The sequence below is a fragment of the Haliotis rufescens genome, unplaced genomic scaffold, assembly GCF_023055435.1.
Source record: "Haliotis rufescens isolate VD_foot unplaced genomic scaffold, xgHalRufe1.0.p SCAF_35, whole genome shotgun sequence".
In the NCBI taxonomy this organism is placed as follows: domain Eukaryota; kingdom Metazoa; phylum Mollusca; class Gastropoda; order Lepetellida; family Haliotidae; genus Haliotis; species Haliotis rufescens.
Window position 1 is genome coordinate 2,602,305 of NW_025964057.1, and position 19,598 is coordinate 2,621,902.

Consider the following 19,598-nt stretch of genomic DNA (forward strand, 5'->3'; position numbering starts at 1 on the left):
GTCATATTCTGTTGTGAATGAGTATTTTACGCTTATGGTTTTGGTTGAGGTGTCCATGTTGGTTTGATGTGTGTTTATTTGTCGTGTTGTGGGTTGCTGTTGTGTTTGTTTGCTGGTGATGGTGGATTTGGAGGCTGCGATGTTTGGTTCTTGTGCTTTTTGGGGTCCGGTAGATGTTGCCCTAGTGGCTGTGGTGTTTTGGGTGGTCGGTCTGGGTATGTTGCTTGCTCTGTGGCTTGTTTTCCCTGCGGGTGTAGATTTTGTGGCGTTGTTGTGTCTGGAGAACTTTGCCGTTAGAGATCTCCTGGATGTTGTTGTGTTGGGTGCACTGAAGGTATTTTCGTTGGGTGTGTCCCAAACAGATTTTATGTTTTCTAGATGTTGTGTGTGTTGTTGTGTTGGTTTAGGTAGTGGTATGATGTTTGGCTGTGGCCTGGGGAAAAGTGGTTTGGACGTGCGTAGTGCTGGTTTTCTTGTTTGTAGTTTTGCTGTGTCGATGTCTATGTGTTTGTTTGCCTGTTGTGTGAGGATGTATCTGTGGGGGCAGTGATTTGATAGTGAGGTGTGAGTTACAGTTAACACAACCTGCCTGCTTTTAAAGGCAGCTGACCGATCTTTATTCTGCTGAGCTAGTCAGTTCTGATTAACTTGAAAGGCGCTATGTCAGCAATTAGGCTGTTTATATAAGTACCTGACATTTGCTATGTCAGCAATTAGGCTGCTTATATAAGTACGTTAGCTGACCAGTTATTATCTGCCGAGTTGGTCAATATTAAAACGCAGAAATTTTATACATGTAATTATGTTATCTGTATATGTTTTGCATTGTCTATCAAAACTATATTTTAATGGCGTTTCACTATATTTTATGTATAAACTCCTACTTTATTCATGTCAAACACCTGGTGTTATCACTGATTTTCAGTGACCCATTCAAATAATGTTCACCAGCTTTTTGTTTACAGTCAATGGAATCTGTTTCATTGGATAATTGAGACAGGTTTTTCTCTGGCATTGACGTTTTATATTTATTTGAAATGGGTCGATATTTCTGCCTGTGTTCTGAAGTCCCCGAATTTCATTTTTAGCTCAATAGCATTTATCAAATATGCTGAGACAACTACAAAAAAAAGTGTTTGGGCTGAGACAGAAACTGCCTCCGTCCCCGTCCCCGCCCCCGACCCCGCCCCCGACCCCGCTCCCCTACTGTGTTGCAAAACGAACATATATTTAAAACGCTTTATTTCTTTACTTATAAGCAGCATAATCTCTGTACACGACAGATTCAATTCAATTTTATTGTATCGTTTTCAGTATGAACAAAATCAGTGAATTCGTTATCATGTGATTTCTTGTCCATCACTTGATTGTCTGGTTATCTGCAGAGGTTCAGGACAATCAAGGGAAAGCAAAAGCATCAGTGACCAAAATTATGCCCTCTGCTATTTCCTCTTTTGACTTTGACCACATGTTCCCGTGTATTCTTCAGGTGAACAATTAACTAGCCTTTGCATGTGTTTGTGACGAATGCCACCAGTTGGGCAGGTTGCGCTCACCTATTCGCGAACACCTGGTACCATCACTATTTGATAGTGATTCTCAACAGTCGGAATTGTACAATCGAGATTACTTGTGGACTTTCCGTTTCCTGTCAATACTTTTGTGCTCTCTACCAATGACAACATAACGCAAAAAAGACGCTGAAAGACGTTCAAAAGATTCCTCTACTCTTTTGGCCAATTATTTGGCATATGCTTCGACAGCATCCATAATGAGTTTAAAGTTGTGCTCCCAAATCGTAGCAGGTTCCTCACGATATTCTGATCCATATTTGAATATCTGACAAAGGTTGTTATTGTCAACAACAGAGAAGTCACCCGTGATTATATGACCTACAGGCTTAAAGAAGTATGATGAGTCTTGGCAGCCACAAGTAGTGGAATTTACATCTTTAGCTGCCAAGTTGACTTTCTGGAACACCTTCCTATAATTGAACAACCTGGGTGAAATGGTGTTCATATACGAAAATGAAATTGTTGGTGGTTCCTGAAATTTGGAATATCGTCGGACATTTTGGTAAACTTATTTTTGACTGAGAATGTTACTTAAGTTTAGGGCAACAATTCCCTTTTTGCAACTTTCAAATTCAAGGACATGCAGTCTTTGATTTAGTGGAGATTTGTTTCTGTTTTGGCCAAACGTTTCAAACCGACATCAAGAACTTTACTCTCTGTACTGTAGACCCACCCATCAGCAAAAATTGCTGGAGTCGTTTAATTTCTTTTTTTGACACAGAGTAAAGTATTGTCTTTCTTTGTGCAGTCCCAATGATCCTCAAGGAGAGGCAACAAATGAATGGTATCATTTGGCCTTTGGCCTTTCTTGTGACCATGGCTACGTCGACGTCTTTGGGATGCTGGAAACAGACTCAATACATTAACGTTGGCACGTCTTTGGTAGGAAAGACTTCAAAGTCTTTTATTTTGTCATATAGGGTCGACTGCATTCAAAAATGCTAGATGGATGGAATATTTTCGCTAATATCCTTACTTTCATGCAAAGAATGGCATGACTTTCAGAATTGAAATGTTGGTAGACACAATTGGAACATTTAGCAAGACCAACTTTCTTAATTAGATTTGTTTGTATTGTTTTCAGCTTGAGTTATCTTTGGACAGTATGGTAGCTAGTTAACAGTATGGTGACAAGGTAGCTAAAAAAGCAAATAACATCCCCAGTTGCATATATGCTAGATACACGTCTTCTCGATACTGCGATACTTATTTACTAGCTATGTAACTTACATCGAATGTCATGGTAATAGCACTTAAAAATATACACAATGGAAACAAATAGATACATTGGACAAAAAGAATGTTTTCCTAAATTACAGTTGATTAGATATATCCCACTTCTCCCTATATTTAGCAGAAGACAAACTCGTTCTTGAGCATTGCATTTATTGCTCTAATGTTTTGCCTGATTGTTCTCTGGCGTTGACGTTTTGTGTAATTTAGAGTCTTTTGTAAAGTGTCAATTTAATTTTCTTTCAGAGAGCATATTCAAGTGATACCTAACTGATTGGGCATAGCGGGATGAACCGCCACAGATCTGCAGCATTGTGTGCAATTATTTTTCTTGTTTCAATACCTGGATTTGTATGGTGGAGAAGTGATCAATATGTGAGTAAATATTTACACGAACATTCATATTGAGTATATATTTCTTTTTATCTTCCTCTTTAAAGGACACACAGTGTGTATGTGCACATTTCTTATGATTAAAAACTTTCTTTTAGTCAGCCTTCCCTTCATGTCGACCACTATTCCAGCAGGTCAAGCCTTTGGACTGAAATGCTCGTCTACGATTGCAAACATCATACGACTCTTACTCAGGGTTTGAGGGTTTTAGCATTCAATGCACAAGTGAAGCATTTAAAACGTTTTATGGCATACATGTAAACTGTGGGACAAGAGACAGTATACTGAGTTGTTTTTTTTTATGTAATTGAAATTTGAAAGAAATGTTAAATTTGATTATGTCTATTTAACCACCACTTATTCCGGCAACATTTTGTAAAAAGTAATCTGTGGCTGGGTGATTTTGTGTAAAAATATATTGGTTCAATGACGACTGGGGTAAGAAATAAATTTGCAACCACATTCCCCCTACCATGTTTGATGAGTTGTAAATGTGTGCCACAAAAGGCAAATTTGTTTATTTTCAAAGATACCCACCAGCAGTTGGGTATTATGCGAATGTATCTCTTCATTTTTAATGTTTTAAATCAAATAGTATTTTATAAAATAGATGAGTGCTGACTTAGCACCAATGCAGTTGACTTTATGGAAATAATATATCTAACTTAAGATATCTTCATTTGAAAATCAAACATATGATAAAATCAAGTGAAAGGTTAACTTGTTTTGCTCCTCAGTTGACAAATTTGACGCGTAAGTGACAAGAATTAATTGACATATTTTGAATTGTACCATATGCCTTTTCTTAAGCAGTCACTGGTCGCAAAGCCGTCTAATGCTCCGCGAATCGCTGTCCGGGCCTGCGCGACAGTATCCTGTCATGACCCGAAATGCAAGATTCCTCCTGTGTGTGATTTATGGTTTGCCAGGACCATACCCGAACTTTCATAAAAAGGATAAAACTCCCAGATAAAACTAAAGACCTATTATCCCTTTTGGCGTTCCTCACAATTTAACCTGATCATGATCTGGCATACATTCATATAACAGGAACATTGTTAAGTTGCATTAAGTGTTTCTTATCTCAACTCAATGTTTCAGCTGGACATTGGGGAACTGTACATGTCTAGTGATGGAAAGCCATTCTCGTTTAACAAGATACCTCGACCAGCTACTCAATCTGAAAACAGCGGAAAACCACTTCATTACTTCAGACAGATTGGAAGAAGTTCAACCTTTTTCTTAACTGCTTTTGCAGTAAATGACCGACCAATAAATGGTCGTTTGAACATCAACATAAACACCTTTGATGGCGCCCATGTGACCTTGAAGTGTTGCATCATACTGAGCAACCACACGTTGTTGATAACCAATGCATCCGAACCATACAAGATGTCACGTGCGGGTCATTACCACGCTACACAATACACTTGTTCATTACCGCTTGGGACAGATGTGGTACAGATGTCCCTGACGTCGTCCTCGTGCAGCCATGACGTACAGGATTATATTCCAGTGAAGAGACCAGTCCAACGACCAGGAGGTTTAGCTCTGTGTGGGAAGACCCTATTTGGAAAAGACCTGCGGCCTCAGCGATTAATGGAATGGATAGAAATCCAAAAGCTTCTGGGAGTTGACAAGATTCTGATATTTGATTTGGACAATCCAGAAAGTATACGAAAGATATTTCGGTATTACTCCAAACAAGGAATACTGGAAGTTCAGCCCTTCGAATTACCAGGAAGAATAGACGGTAATATTATTAAACAATTTTCTTGTAACGTTTTTTGGTTACTCCAGGTGCTAAGGTTGTGTCACTGTGCACAACGTATATGGTGTCATCGCACCATGAAATAACATAAGTCAAAATAACGCAGAATAACATATAGTAGTAGGTTATTCCGTAGTACGGCCACATGGCCTAAGTACAGTTTTACGTGGCAAGATAAGTGGTCACGTGAGAGTTTTAAGCAAAAGATTTAAGGAGTTGTACGTTTCTAGTATTCGGCAACTTTACCATTGACTGAGTGCTGGTAGAGCTATAGTGAGGTATTTCTAATACTTGAGTACTTGGGGCATATAACATAATATGATACTCATCAGTAACAAAAGCTAAATTACAAAGTGTACATAGAGTCGGACTTATCTACATTTTCACATTGTCTTGATCTATTGTTTATCATCACTGACGTCTTGTGCAATCCATACATGAGAAAATCCGCAAAAGAATAGAAGATAGCATATTTCTGATGTCCAATTTGTATTTTCCAATTTCATCCAATTTTCTTAGCATAATATAACATTGATGGGCATGTCTATATTCATTCTTAATAATCTAATCCGATATTTAACAATTCTCATCTGAGTAGATATATACAGACAATGCCGTTCTGTCTCACCAAGGATAGCTTTGTCAGCAGCAAACTTTCCAACTCGCTTGAAGTAGGCTGCTTGGACTTCTTCAATACTTTCTGGATATTTAATTCCCCAGAAGCATGTAATAAGATTGGTGAAACGTTAGAGTCAAATAGTTTGCACGCACAAGAAAACTGTTTGTATTGTTGAAATATATTATATATTGGAATAATGACATTTCGAGAGGGAAGATTTTTCACGTCTTTTGCAATTGCATTTTCTTTCAAAAATTTACTTCAAGTCCCCACTTTTTACAAAACACAATCAAACTGTCGTTGTAGGCCAATCACAGTATATGAAAATGTCACAACATCGTCCGCGAATAGAAGGTGCATCAAGTCTTTAATACTTTGTGAAATAAAAATGCAATGGCTACAAGATGTTACATTTCTGTCACTAATTCATTTATGAAGAAGATAAACAAAAGCGGACTTAAGATGCATCTTTGACGAACTTAAGACGATGTTTGAAATGATGGGGTTATCTCACTATTAATTGTCAAGCAAGATTTAACGGAGCCGTACATGTTTTTGAGACTACTGTGTATTTTTCCATGACATCCTTTCTGTAACCATAAGTATAAAAGTTTTTTTCTTGGTCAAAGGTCAAATGCCTTTTTAAAATCTATAAACGCACAAAAGAAACGTCCTTTTGGTCTGCACAGATACTTATTGTATATGCTTGTGAAGAGAATAGGTTGTCTATTCTAGAATAATGTTCTCGGAAATCAGCTTGTGATTCTGATAATAGATCATTTAATTCAATCCATGTTCTTAGTCCTCTTCCAATAATAGCAGTAAACAACTTTCCAGTCACATTTAGTTGAGATGTTCCATTGTAATTATTAGGATCATCTTTGTAACCTGATTTTAACAAACGTAAAATCATGCCAATATGCCATGCTTCAGGGAAAACTAAATTATCCAGAATCTGATTAAATACAAGTTTTAGATGTGGAACAATGCAATAAATGCCAACCTTTAAGAATCCTGCAGGAATGCCACCCACCCCTGGTGCTTTCCCATTCCTTAGATCTTCAGTCCCTAAGTTATCTCTTCCTCAGTTAATGATGACAACAAATCTGTATTCAGTGGGTTATAAATGCATGCATCACATTTGTAGTTATCAACAAAGTCATTTACTTGACGCTCAAAATCTGAAACTATGACTGTAGATCCTTGATGGAATAGACACTTGAAATAGCGATAAAACAGACGGATCCACAGTAGAAGAATGATGGGTACATGTATTTCGTAAAAAATGTTTCACAGTGTGCCAAATGTTTTTGCTGCCATTACTTTTCACAGCATCATTAATATCTTCACTTATCTTCTCTTTGTGTTAGATCTTTTATGTTTACAACACTCCTTGAAGTTTGATATTGCATTTAAGTATCTCGGTAAATTTTCAATACCTTTGTATTTCCTAGATTGATTTAAGTACCTGTATTTTTGTCCTTTTAGGATTGCGCACTGTTTATCAAACCAATCAGGTTGTTGTCGAAAAATACGCCTCCTCTTAGTTTTGAAGAAACGTTTCACTGCCACAATACGAAAAGATATCCGTTAATCTCCACGTAGCTGCATTTATGTCACTGTCAACTAATCCTCGGTATTCCTCAAAAACCTGTTCAGTAAGATTACATCGTACTAATTCTCGGAGGTTCAATTCAATTTAAAAAATATATATATGGTGGGAATCAGTTGTAAATTATTTGTTGGTGTTGCTGATTGAAACGGCTGTAATATACCTTTATGGTACATTTAAGTGGCATACGGTTACATTCCGTACAAAGTAAACCAAAAAATCAGAGTGATTGTGAAAATTGTCACTTAAAATGAGGAAATACTATATCCTTGATGGGATATGCATGTATAATTTGCGGGCGTATCTCCTTTTGTGCGCCCATTAAGTATATGGATATTGAAAGGTTTGCACAACTGAAAAAGACGTCTTCCATTTGTGTTTACAACACTACCGGTTGTATGTCTTGGATGGTCAAATTAATCTGAATTATAATCTTGTCCAACTGGTAAATACGGAACATCCTCATCTATTACATAATCTGGCTCATAAGACGTTGTTGCGACATATCGAGTCCATATCGAGTCCATCATTATTTGGGTGTTGATCATTTGACTTGGATGAAACAATAAGGCCATGGTCACCGTCAAGCAAATATCGCCCTCTACGAATCTTATATTTCCTATAATTTCCCTCACAGAAAGTCCGATTCTGTCATCATTCGGATATGTTGTGATAAGCAGCAGATTAACAGCAACAGAATGTCAATGTCACAGAATTTTGTGAATCTGTTGAGGAAGGGGATGTGTCATTGTATCGAGGAAGGGTAATGTGTGATTCCATTAAGGTAGGGTAAGATGTGATTTTATCGACGGAGGGTAATGTGTCATTGTATCGAGGAAGGGTAATGTGTCATTGGACAAGAAAGGGTAATGTGTAATGGTATCGATTTTGTCGAGGAAGGGTAATGTGTGATTGGACATGGAGGGGTAATGTGTGATGGTATCGAGGAAGGGTAATGTGTGATTGTATCGAGGAAGGATAATGTGTAATTGTATCAACGAAGGGTAAGGTTTGATTGGACAAGGAAGGGTAATGTGTGATTGTATCAAGGAACGATCATGTGTGATTATATCAAGGAATTGTATTTTGTGATTGTTTCGAGGAAGGGTAAGGTTTGATTGTACCGAGGAAGGGTAATGTGTGACTGTATCTAAAAATAATAATGTGTGATTGTATCAAGGAAGGGAAATGTGTAATTGTATCAAGGAAGGATTATGTGTGATTGTATCGAAGAAGGATAATGTGTGATTGTATCGAGTAAGGACTATGTGTGATTGTATCGCAGAACGATAATGTGTGATTGTATCGAGGAAGTGGAATGTGTGATTGTATCCAGGAAGGGTAGTGTTTGATTGTATCCAGGAAGGGTAATATGTAATTCTATCGATGAAGGGTAAGGTTTGATTGGACAAGGAAGGGTAATGTGTGATTGTATCAAGGATGGATCATGTGTGATTATATCGAGGAATGGTATTTTGTGATTGTTTCGACAAAGGGTATTGTGTGATTATATCGAGGAGGGGTAATGTGTAATGGCATCGAGGAAGGATAATGAGTGATTGTATTGAGGAAGCGTCAGATGTGATTGCATCGAGGAAGGGAAAGATTTGATTGTATCGAGGAAGGGTAATTTGTGATTGTATCGAGGAAGGGTAATGTGTGATTGTATTGAGGAAGGGTAATATGTGATTGTATCAAAGAATGATAATGTGTGATTGTATCAAGGAAGGGTAATGTGTGATTGTATCGAGTAAGGACTATGTGTGATTGTATCGCAGAACGATAATGTGTGATTGTATCGAGGAAGTGGAATGTATGATTGTATCCAGGAAGGGTAGTGTGTGATTGTATCCAGGAAGGGTAGTGTGTGATTGTATCGAGGAAGGGTAATGTGTGATTGTATTGATGAAGGGTAATGTGTGATTGTATCAAGGAAGGATCATGTGTGATTGTATCAAGGAAGGATAATGTGTGATTGTATCAATGAAGGATTATGTGTGATTGTATCGCAGAACGATAATGTGTGATTTTATCGAGAAAGTGGAATGCCTGATTGTATCCAGGAAGGGTAGTGTTTGATTGTATCCAGGAAGGGTAATATGTAATTCTATCGATGAAGGGTAAGGTTTGATTGGACAAGGAAGGGTAATGTGTGATTGTATCAAGGATGGATCATGTGTGATTATATCGAGGAATGGTATTTTGTGATTGTTTCGACAAAGGGTATTGTGTGATTATTTTGAGGAGGGGTAATGTGTAATGGCATCGAGGAAGGATAATGAGTGATTGTATTGAGGAAGCGTCAGATGTGATTGCATCGAGGAAGGGAAAGATTTGATTGTATCGAGGAAGGGTAATTTGTGATTGTATCGAGGAAGGGTAATGTGTGATTGTATTGAGGAAGGGTAATATGTGATTGTATCAAAGAATGATAATGTGTGATTGTATCAAGGAAGGGTAATGTGTGATTGTATCGAGTAAGGACTATGTGTGATTGTATCGCAGAACGATAATGTGTGATTGTATCGAGGAAGTGGAATGTATGATTGTATCCAGGAAGGGTAGTGTGTGATTGTATCCAGGAAGGGTAGTGTGTGATTGTATCCAGGAAGGGTAATATGTGATTGTATCAAAGATGGATCATGTGTGATTATATCGAGGAATGGTATTTTGTGATTGTTTCGACGAAGGGTATTGTGTGATTATATCTAGGACGGGAATGTGTAATTGCATCGAGGAAGGATAATGAGTGATTGTATTGAGGAAGCGTCAGATGTGATTGCATCGAGGAAGGGAAAGATTTGATTGTATCGAGGAAGGGTAATTTGTGATTGTATTGAGGAAGGGTAATGTGTGATTGTATCAAGGAAGGATTATGTGTGATTGTATCGAAGAAGGATAATGAGTGATTGTATCAAGTAAGGACTATGTGTGATTGTATCGCAGAACGATAATGTGTGATTGTATCGAGAAAGTAGAATGCGTGATTGTATCGAGGAAGAGAAGTGTTTGATTGTATCCAGGAAGGGTAATATGTGATTGTATCGAGGAAGGATAATATATGATGGTATCGAGAAAGGGTAATGTGTGATTTGATCAAGGAAGGGTATTGTGCTATTGTTTCGAGGAAGAGTATTGTCTGATTGTTTCGAGAAAGGGTAATGCGTGATTGTATCGAGGAGGGGTATTGTGTGATTGCATCGAGGAAGGATAATGAGTGTTTGTATTGAGGAAAGGTCAGATGTGATTGCATCGAGGAAGGGAAAGGTTTCATTGTATTGAGAAAGGGAATTGTGTAACTGTATCGAGGGAGGGTAATGTGTGATTGGACAAGGAGGGTAATGTGTGGTGGTATCGAGGAAGGATAATGTGGGATTTTATTGAGGAAGGTTAAAGTGTGAATGTATGGAGGACGGATAATGTGTGCTTTTATCGAGGAGGGGTATTGTGTGATTCTATCGAGGAGGGGTAATATGTAATTGCATCAAGGAAGGATAATGAGTGATTGTATTGAGGAAGGGTCAGATGTGAATGCATCGAGGAAGGGTCAGGTTTGATTGTATCGAGGAAGGGTAATTTGTGATTGTATCGAGGAAGGATGATATGTGATGGTGTCAAGAAAGGATAATGTATTATTGTATCGAGGAAGGGTAATGTGTGATGGTATCAAGAAAGGGTAATGTATTATTGTATCGAGGAAGGGTAATGTGTGATGGTATCGAGGAAGAGTAATGTGTGATTGTATCGAGGAAGGGTAATGTGTGATTGGACAAGGAAGGGTAATGTGTGATGGTATCGAGGAAGGGTAATGTGTGATTGTATCGAGGAAGGATAATGTGTAATTTTATCGACAAAGGGTAAGGTTTGATTGGACAAGGAAGGGTAATGTGTGATTGTATCAAGGAAGGATCATGTGTGATTATATCGAGGAATTGTATTTTGTGATTGTTTCAAGGAAGGGTAAGGTTTGATTGTACCGAGGAAGGGTAATGTGTGATTGTATTGAAGAATGATAATGTGTGATTGTATCAAGGAAGGGTATTGTGTGATTGTATCAAGGAAGGATTATGTGTGATTGTATCGAAGAAGGATAATGTGTGATTGTATCGAGTAAGGACTATGTGTGATTGTATCACAGAACGATAATGTGTGATTGTATCGAGGAAGTGGAATGTGTGATTGTATCCAGGAAGGGTAGTCTGTGATTGTATCGAGGAAGGGTAATATGTGATTGTATCAAGGATGGATCCTGTGTGATTATATCGAGGAATGGTATTTTGTGATTGTTTCGACAAGGGTATTGTGTGACTAAATCGAGGACGGGTAATGTGTAATTGCATCGAGGAAGGATAATGAGTGATTGTATTGAGGAAGTGTCAGATGTGATTGCATCGAGGAAGGGTAGGATTTGATTCTATCGGGGAAGGGTAATTTGTGATTGTATCGAGGAAGGATAATATGTGACGGTATCGAGAAAGAGTAATGTGTGATTGTATCGAGGAAGGGTAATGTGTGATTGTATCTAGGTGGTGTCATGTGTGATTGTGTTGAGGAAGTTATTGTCTGATTGTTTCGAGAAAGGGTAATGTGTGATTGTATCGAGGAGGGGTATTGTTTGATTGCATCGAGGAAGGATAATGAGTGTTTGTATTGAGGAAGGGTCAGATGTGATTGCATCGAGGAAGGGAAAGGTTTCATTGTATCGAGGAAGGGAATTGTGTAACTGTATCGAGGGAGGGTAATGTGTGATTGAACTTGGAGGGTAATGTGTGGTGGTATCGAGGAAGGATAGTGTGGGATTTGATCGAGGAAGGTTAAAGTGTGATTGTATCGAGGACGGGTAATGTGGACTTTTATCGAGGAGGGGTATTGTGTGATGGTATCGAGGAAGGGTAATGTGTGATTGTATCGAAGAAGGATAATGTGTAATTGTATCGAGGAGGCGTACTGTGTTTTTCCATCGAGGAAGAATAATTTGTCATTCTATCGACAAAGGGTGTTGTGTGATTGTATCGAGGAAAGGTAATGTGTGATTGCACCAAGGAAGGTAAATTTGTGATTGTACTAGAAGGGGTAATGTGTGATTGCATCGTGGAAGGCTAATGTGTGATTGCATCGAGGAAGGATAAGGTGTGACTGTGTCGAGGAAGGGTAATGTGGGATTTTATCGAGGGAGGATAATGTATGATTGTATCGAGGAGGGGTTTCGTGTTATTGGATCGAGGAAGGGTAATGTGTGATTTTATCGAGGAAGGGTAATGTGTGATTGTATCATGGAAGGGTTTTGTGCAATTGTATCGAGGAAGAGTAATGTGTGATTGTATCGAGGAAGAGTAATGCGGATTGTATCGAGGAGGAGTTTTGTGTGATTGTATTGTAATTTGTGATTGGACTTGGAGGGTAATGTGTGGTGGTATCGAGGAAGGATAATGTGGGATTTTATCGAGGAAGGTTAAAGTGTGATTGTATCGAGGACGGGTAATGTGGACTTTTATCGAGGAGGGGTATTGTGTGATTGTATCGAGGAAGGGTAATGTGTGATTGTATCGAAGAAGGATAATGTGTGATTGTATCGAGGAGGCGTACTGTGTTATTCCATCGAGGAAGAATAATGTGTCATTCTATCGACAAAGGGTGTTGTGTGATTGTATCGAGGAAGGGTAATGTGAGATTGCACCAAGGAAGGTTAATTTGTGATTGTACTAGAAGGGGTAATGTGTGATTGCATCGTGGAAGGGTAATGTGTGATTGCATCGAGGAAGGATAAGGTGTGACTGTGTCGAGGAAAGGTAATGTGGGATTTTATCGAGGGAGGATAATGTGTCATTGTATCGAGTAAGGGTTTTGTGTGATTGTATCAAGGAAGGGTTTTGTGTGATTGTATCTAGGAGGGGTTTTGTGTGATTGGATCGAGGAAGGGTAATGTGTGATTTTATCGAGGAAGGGTAATGTGTGATTGTATCATGGAAGGGTTTTGTGCAATTGTATCGAGGAAGAGTAATGTGTGATTGTATCGAGGAAGAGTAATGCGGATTGTATCGAGGAGGAGTTTTGTGTGATTGTATCGAGTAAGGGTAATGTCTGATTGTATTGAGGAGGGGTTTTCTGTGATTGCATTAAGGAAAGGGAATGTGTAATTTTATCGAGGAAGGGTAATGTGTGATTGGACTAGGAGGGGTAATGTTAGATGGTATCGAGGAAGGATAATGTGTGATTGTATCCTTGAAGATAATGTATGATTTTATGGTGGAAGGATTAGGTTTGACTGTGACGAGGAAGGGTAATGTGTGATTGTTTCGAGAAAGGGTAATGTGTGATTTTATCGAGGAAAGGTATTGTGTGATTGCATCGAGGAAAGGGAATGTGTAATTGTATCGAGGAAGGGTAATGTGTGGTTGGACTAAGAGGGGTAATGTGTGATGGTATCTAGGAAGGATAATATGTGATTGTATCGAGGAAGGGTAATTTGTGATTGGACTTGGGGGGTAATGTGTGATTGTACCATGAAGGATAATGTGTGATTTTATCTAGGAAGGATAATGTGATATTCCTATCGAGAAAGAGTAGAGTGTAATTGTATCGAGGAAGGGTAATGTGTAATTGTATCGAGGATGGGTGTTGTGTGATTGTATCGAGGAAGGGGAGTGTGTAATTGTTTCGAGGAAGGGTAATGTGTGATTGCATCGAGGAAGGGTAATGTGTGATTGTATCGATGATGCGTAATATGTGATTGTATCGGGGAGGGGTATTGTGTGATTGCATCGAGGAAGGATAATGTATGATTGTATCGAAGAAGGATAATGTATGATTGTATCGAGGAAGGGTAACGTGTGATTGTTTCCAGGAAGGGTATTGTGTGATTGTATCGAGGAGGGGTAATGTGTGATTCTATCGAGGAAGGATAATGAGTGATTGTATTGAGGAAGGGTCAGATGTGATTGCATCGAGGAAGGGTAAGGTTTGATTGTATCGAGGAAGGGGAATGTGTGATTGTATCGAGGAAGGGTTATGTGTGATTATATAGAGGATGTTTCCTGTCTCCATGGTAAACTTGACTCTCTGGTGTTGAATGTTAAGGCTGCCCAGTAGGATATCAGGGTTCTGGTTGTAACCGTATCATCTGTGCGTGTATACCAGCATGTGGCTTGGAAGAGGGAGGATGTTAGGACGGCTTCTTCAAAGATGGTTATAAGCATTACAAGTATACAGCTAATTCTTCTTCTATTTGAAGGTGTCGCCTATCGGGATCTGTATAAACACCGCCATGACCATGATGGGCAGTTTGGACAAGATGAGAGTTTTGTCCTGTTAGACTGCAGAGAGAGACTATCGGGATACAGCTGGGTGATGGGTATTGATGCTGATGAGACCATTCTTCCCAGGAAAAATGTCACTTTGAAACCTTTCATTAAGGTGAGACAAGACCTTATGATCCTTTAGTTTCCTTATTTTCTGTCATAACAAAACAGCCGTCATATAGCTGGAATATTGCTGAGTGCTGCGTTAATCAACAAACAAACAAACATAACAAAACATCTGAATATTTAACTGCCTATTCATTTACAGTGAATAAATAACACCATGAGGTAATGTACTCTGTCTGAGTTAAATAGATGGGGAACAACGATAATTACCATTTCCAAAGTGATATTTACTCAATTAGTGAGTGGGTGAGTATGAGTGAGTGAGTTGGGTTTAACGCCGCTTTTTACAGTATACCAGTTTTGTCGCGGCATGTCAGTTGAATGTGGGAGGAACACCCGAAGTGACGCAGGTCTCAGCCGTTGACCACTTCTGTGAAAACCCGAGCACGGGTATGGTGCTGACAGACCTAGAAACATAATCGGGGCGAACCGGGATTCGAACCCACAATCATAGGTCTCCTGTGTTCACAAGGGACGCGGCGATTTAGACGACTGGGCCACCCGTGCCCCCAAGGTGAGTATGCTTTTACGCCGCTTTTAGCAATATTCCAGCAATATCACGGCGGGGGACACCAGAAATGGGCTTCACACATTGTACCTACGTCGGGAATCAACCCGGGTCTTCGGTGTGACGAGCGAAGGCTTTAACCACTAGGCTACCCGACCGCCCCTACACCATTAAGATAAAACATCGTTCATAACTTAACATTGCTGATATTCAAATCTCAGGAACTAACTGCCAGGTACCCACAAGCAGCAGGGTTCCACTTCTACATCATGTTCCACTACACCAGCCACGGCAAAACAAGGAACCATTCTTCTGGCATGGAACACTTAGAATACTCCAGGTCAACCCCACCTCAATGGAAGGCTTACAAGTACTTTTATATTCCCGACAGAGTGGTGATTCCTTCGACTCATTTGGTCAACGCCAAAGCCCCTTACACAGTGTAAGTAGTCAGAGTCTGAAAGAAAGTGTTTGATGTTAAAAAAGTCAGTGAATTGTAATACCGATACATGGACGAGCACTGTTCGGCCATGACAGGTCGATCACATGATACATGAATTGTCACTGTTCGGTCTTGACATGATATATGGATTATCAAGGAGACTCGTGTTTGCTAATAAAATAATATTTGAAATAAAAAATGTTTTATTGTAACCTTATGGGAAAAGTAAATGTGCTTCATATAATGTTCAATATATTTTTTTTCTAAAACAATAATATGAATCTTTTGTACATATTCGTAAAGACATCACCACGACTTTACGGTCGTGATTCACAATTTGCACGTGCGTGTCAATGCATGGCGCACAATTTAGATGTTTGCTTCTTGGTTTGGCGCATGATACTCATCAAACCTAAAGCACCAAGAACAATCGGAAGTCAAACAACTTTTTTTTTACTCTCTCTCTCTCTCTCTTTATACAGGCGATGTAGTTGATAGATTCAGTATATTGGCGATATAGTTGATAGATTCAGTACATTGGCGATGTTGTTGTTAGATTCAGTATATACAAGCGATGTTGTTGATAGATTCAAGGTATTGGCGGTGTAGTTGATAGATTCAGTATACAGGCGATATTGTTGTTAGATTCAAGGGATTGGCGATGTAGTTGATAGATTAAGTATGCAGGCCATGTTGTTGATAGATACAGTATACAGGCGATATTGTTGATAGATTCAGTATACAGGCGATGTTGTTGATAGATTCAAGGTATTGGCGGTGTAGTTTTTTTAATTTTTAATATTTATATTTCAATTCAGTAGACATAAATGTAACATGTATATGTTGATTGATTGCGAAATTATATTAAGTAGGCTGATAATGCCTTCCATTTTCTGTCGAATCTCTTAATACTACTATTTTTCATTGCGATACATTTTTCTATTTTACATACATCTTTCAATATTGTTATGAAAAAGGAAAGCATAATGGAGTTTTCTTAATGCTTGTGGTTGAAAAAGTAGTTGTTTTTGTTGTAGCAAAATAACTTATCCAGAAAGGTAATATGAATATCATATGCAAATTTCGTGTACAGGTACATTTCAATTTCTAACCAAAATTCCTTTACAATAACGCATTCTACATACACATGGTACAAGTTTTCAGATTCAGAGACACAAAATGAGCATATATCATCATCCATTAACTTTATTTTCAATAATTCCTTGTTGGTATATAGGGATCTATATATGAATCTGTACTGGACATATATTAGTTTAATATCATTTGTACACATTCTACAATCAGAGAAAACATTATTCCATAAAATGCTTTGATTAAGTTCATTTTCCCATTTATCACACATCACAGGAAAGTTAGTTGTAGCTATGAGTTTATCATAAAATATTCTTGAGCCCTTGATACTTGAACTTGATACTTGACAAACTTGGCCCCTGTATATGGGCCTATTCCAAAGAGTTTTATTATCAGTACAGATTAAAATAAAAAATGCAGCAAACAGGGTGTGGGTTGTCAAGGCATTGTCAGGCAGGAATGTGAAGACTCCCCAACACTGCAACCTTCTGCATTACCCAGATTGTCAGAAGGGCTGTATTCCTGGTAGCAAACTCGGGTACACTCCCATTGTCAGTCAACAGATTGGGAGGTACCAAGCCTAAGGCATCGAGAACAATGGGTCAGACAACTTGATACTGGGGATGCAAGCGTGACATTTCGAAAGCGAGGTCCGCACATTTGCCATGTTTTTCTTCAATCTTGTCAATCACATTATTGTCAAGAGGGACAGAAAATTCAGTGACATACGTGATTTCATTGGATTTATCAAAAAAGACAAGATCAGGCTTGTTGGCTTGGATACGTCTGAGGCTGTATACGGGCCTATTCCAAAGAATTTTGTATTTATCATTTCCCATGACGCCCTCTACATATTCCGGGTCGTATTATTATTATTATTATTATTATTATTATTATTATTATTTGAAAATTTTCTTTGTAATAATTATCGTTTTGTGTTGTATCTGATATGAAAATGTTGGCATGTCATATGTTCAACGACAGAATTGCTACTGGCTTGTTTTCGCAGAGAGACGCCACACCAATTCCTTATTGATTGATAGTGACCTTGTTTTCAAGAATATATTTTTTTACAAAAGAGATGTCACCTTATCTTTTATCTCTGCCATTGATGTTTCAATTCGTTCTTTCAGACCTCGTGTGTCCCCAAGTGATGGCGTTATTCATCACGTGCGTCCATGCCATCTTAAAGAGAGCGTCTGCTTCCCTCCAGGCTCGGTTATTGATGATTCTCTTCTGAGATTTGAGGCCGAATTGCCACAGAGAGTTAAACAGGCGATGAAAGAAATGGTGTAATTGGTGCATGTATTTTCTTTACCTGAATTCACTGAGTTGTAGAAGCTAGTAATAAAAGAGATATATTATTACTGATGCAAACGTCGTCTCTTTAGCCGATATGTGTATACAATCACTCATTAAACAATAGCAGGCATATTTTCCATAATTACTAGAAAACAGTCCTTGATATCTCAAATACCCCATATGGTGTATCTGACATATCACCACACTTTTGGGCCATCGCTGATTGGCTACTCACCAAATGAAGGCTGAGTTGGCCGATAACTGGGTCACCCTCACCCACTACAATACGAGGGGTGTTCATTAAAGATTTCCCCTAAACCACTTAGGGTTATCATATTTGGTTGAAATTTCACATGTGTAATGATACATGTATCTATGGGTTATGTCTGAATTTGCAAGCACCGAACTATTAATCTTACCACTTTTACAGGTGTTATGATCGAGTAGGGTAAGACAATGGAGCCAGTAGAATACCGAGCAGTGATTAGATTTTTATATTTGAAAGGTCGCACACCAAAAGAAACTTTCGATGAAATGAAAGCAACTTATGGGGAAGATGCCCCATCATATGACGTTGTTAAACACTGGCATCGCCAAAGTGTGGTCGGACATCTGTGGAAACAGCTGCCATTCCTGGTCGTATAACAACCTCAAACGAGGTCAGGAGAAATAATATTTTTATTCCATACAAATAATCTTAATAAATACAATGTAGAACAATGTTGACACAATGAGGTACCAACATTCGTGATCTGATTAAAAGGTTTAGGCTCTTCCATGTCAGACATTTTGAAAATGTCATGCGATGGGCGGTGGGGTAGCCTAGTGGTTAAAGCGTTCGCTCGTCAGGCAGAAAACACGGGTTCGATTCCCCACATGGGTACAATGTGTGAAGCCCATTTCTGGTGACCCCCGCCATGATTATAGCTGGAATATTGCTAAGACTATACTCATGCACTCACTCACTCGTCACGCGACCACCTGCGCTACGGAGACTGTTGACGTCACAAGGTCAGTTTCCTAGTCACCTAGTTTTCCTAGTTCAGAGAAGTGATACACATAAGAAAGATAATTTATGGATGTCAACTTCTTTATTATGGAGAACAGAACATTTCAGAGTATATATTTACTCCTCATAGCATGTATTCACCTGATGAAAGAGTAAGTATATACTCCGAAACGTTGTGTTCCCCATAATTAAGAAGTTGATATCCATACATTATCTTTCTTACCATTAGCTTGGTTTATTGGTACGTTTTTATATTAACCTTGTACCAAGTTGTAAGTCCTTGTGATATATGTGTTATGCAAGTGCCTGTGAATCTGATGGGCACATGTAATTTTAACATATATCTATATATATATATATATACAGATGTATTACACATCTCATCCATATTTGACTTATAGCCTGATGATATGAATTTGTTTAAACATATTTTATTCTAAATGAATTTAAATTCTTAAAGGTGTTTAAATTCTAAACATGTTTGGATTATGAGGATGTTGTGTTTAGGCTGTGAGGCGATAGCTCATTTCATGCGTTTAGACCCTAAACAAGGGCTAATTACACCGTAGCCATGACATCTATATGCCTTGAAACACTTAATTGTCGTTATTTATAAGAT

At 38.5% G+C, this 19,598-nt stretch overlaps 1 protein-coding gene across 1 annotated transcript; it reads left to right on the forward strand.

Moving 5' to 3' along the window:
• Positions 1 to 3,059: 3,059 nt before the first annotated feature.
• On the forward strand, positions 3,060 to 18,270 carry LOC124134481. Its single transcript, XM_046499324.2, has 5 exons — positions 3,060 to 3,182; positions 4,302 to 4,953; positions 14,434 to 14,615; positions 15,356 to 15,576; positions 17,802 to 18,270. Exons 1-5 carry the CDS (start codon positions 3,096 to 3,098, stop codon positions 17,962 to 17,964), a joined length of 1,305 nt encoding a protein of 434 aa, XP_046355280.2. The 5' UTR covers positions 3,060 to 3,095; the 3' UTR covers positions 17,965 to 18,270.
• Positions 18,271 to 19,598: the final 1,328 nt, after the last annotated feature.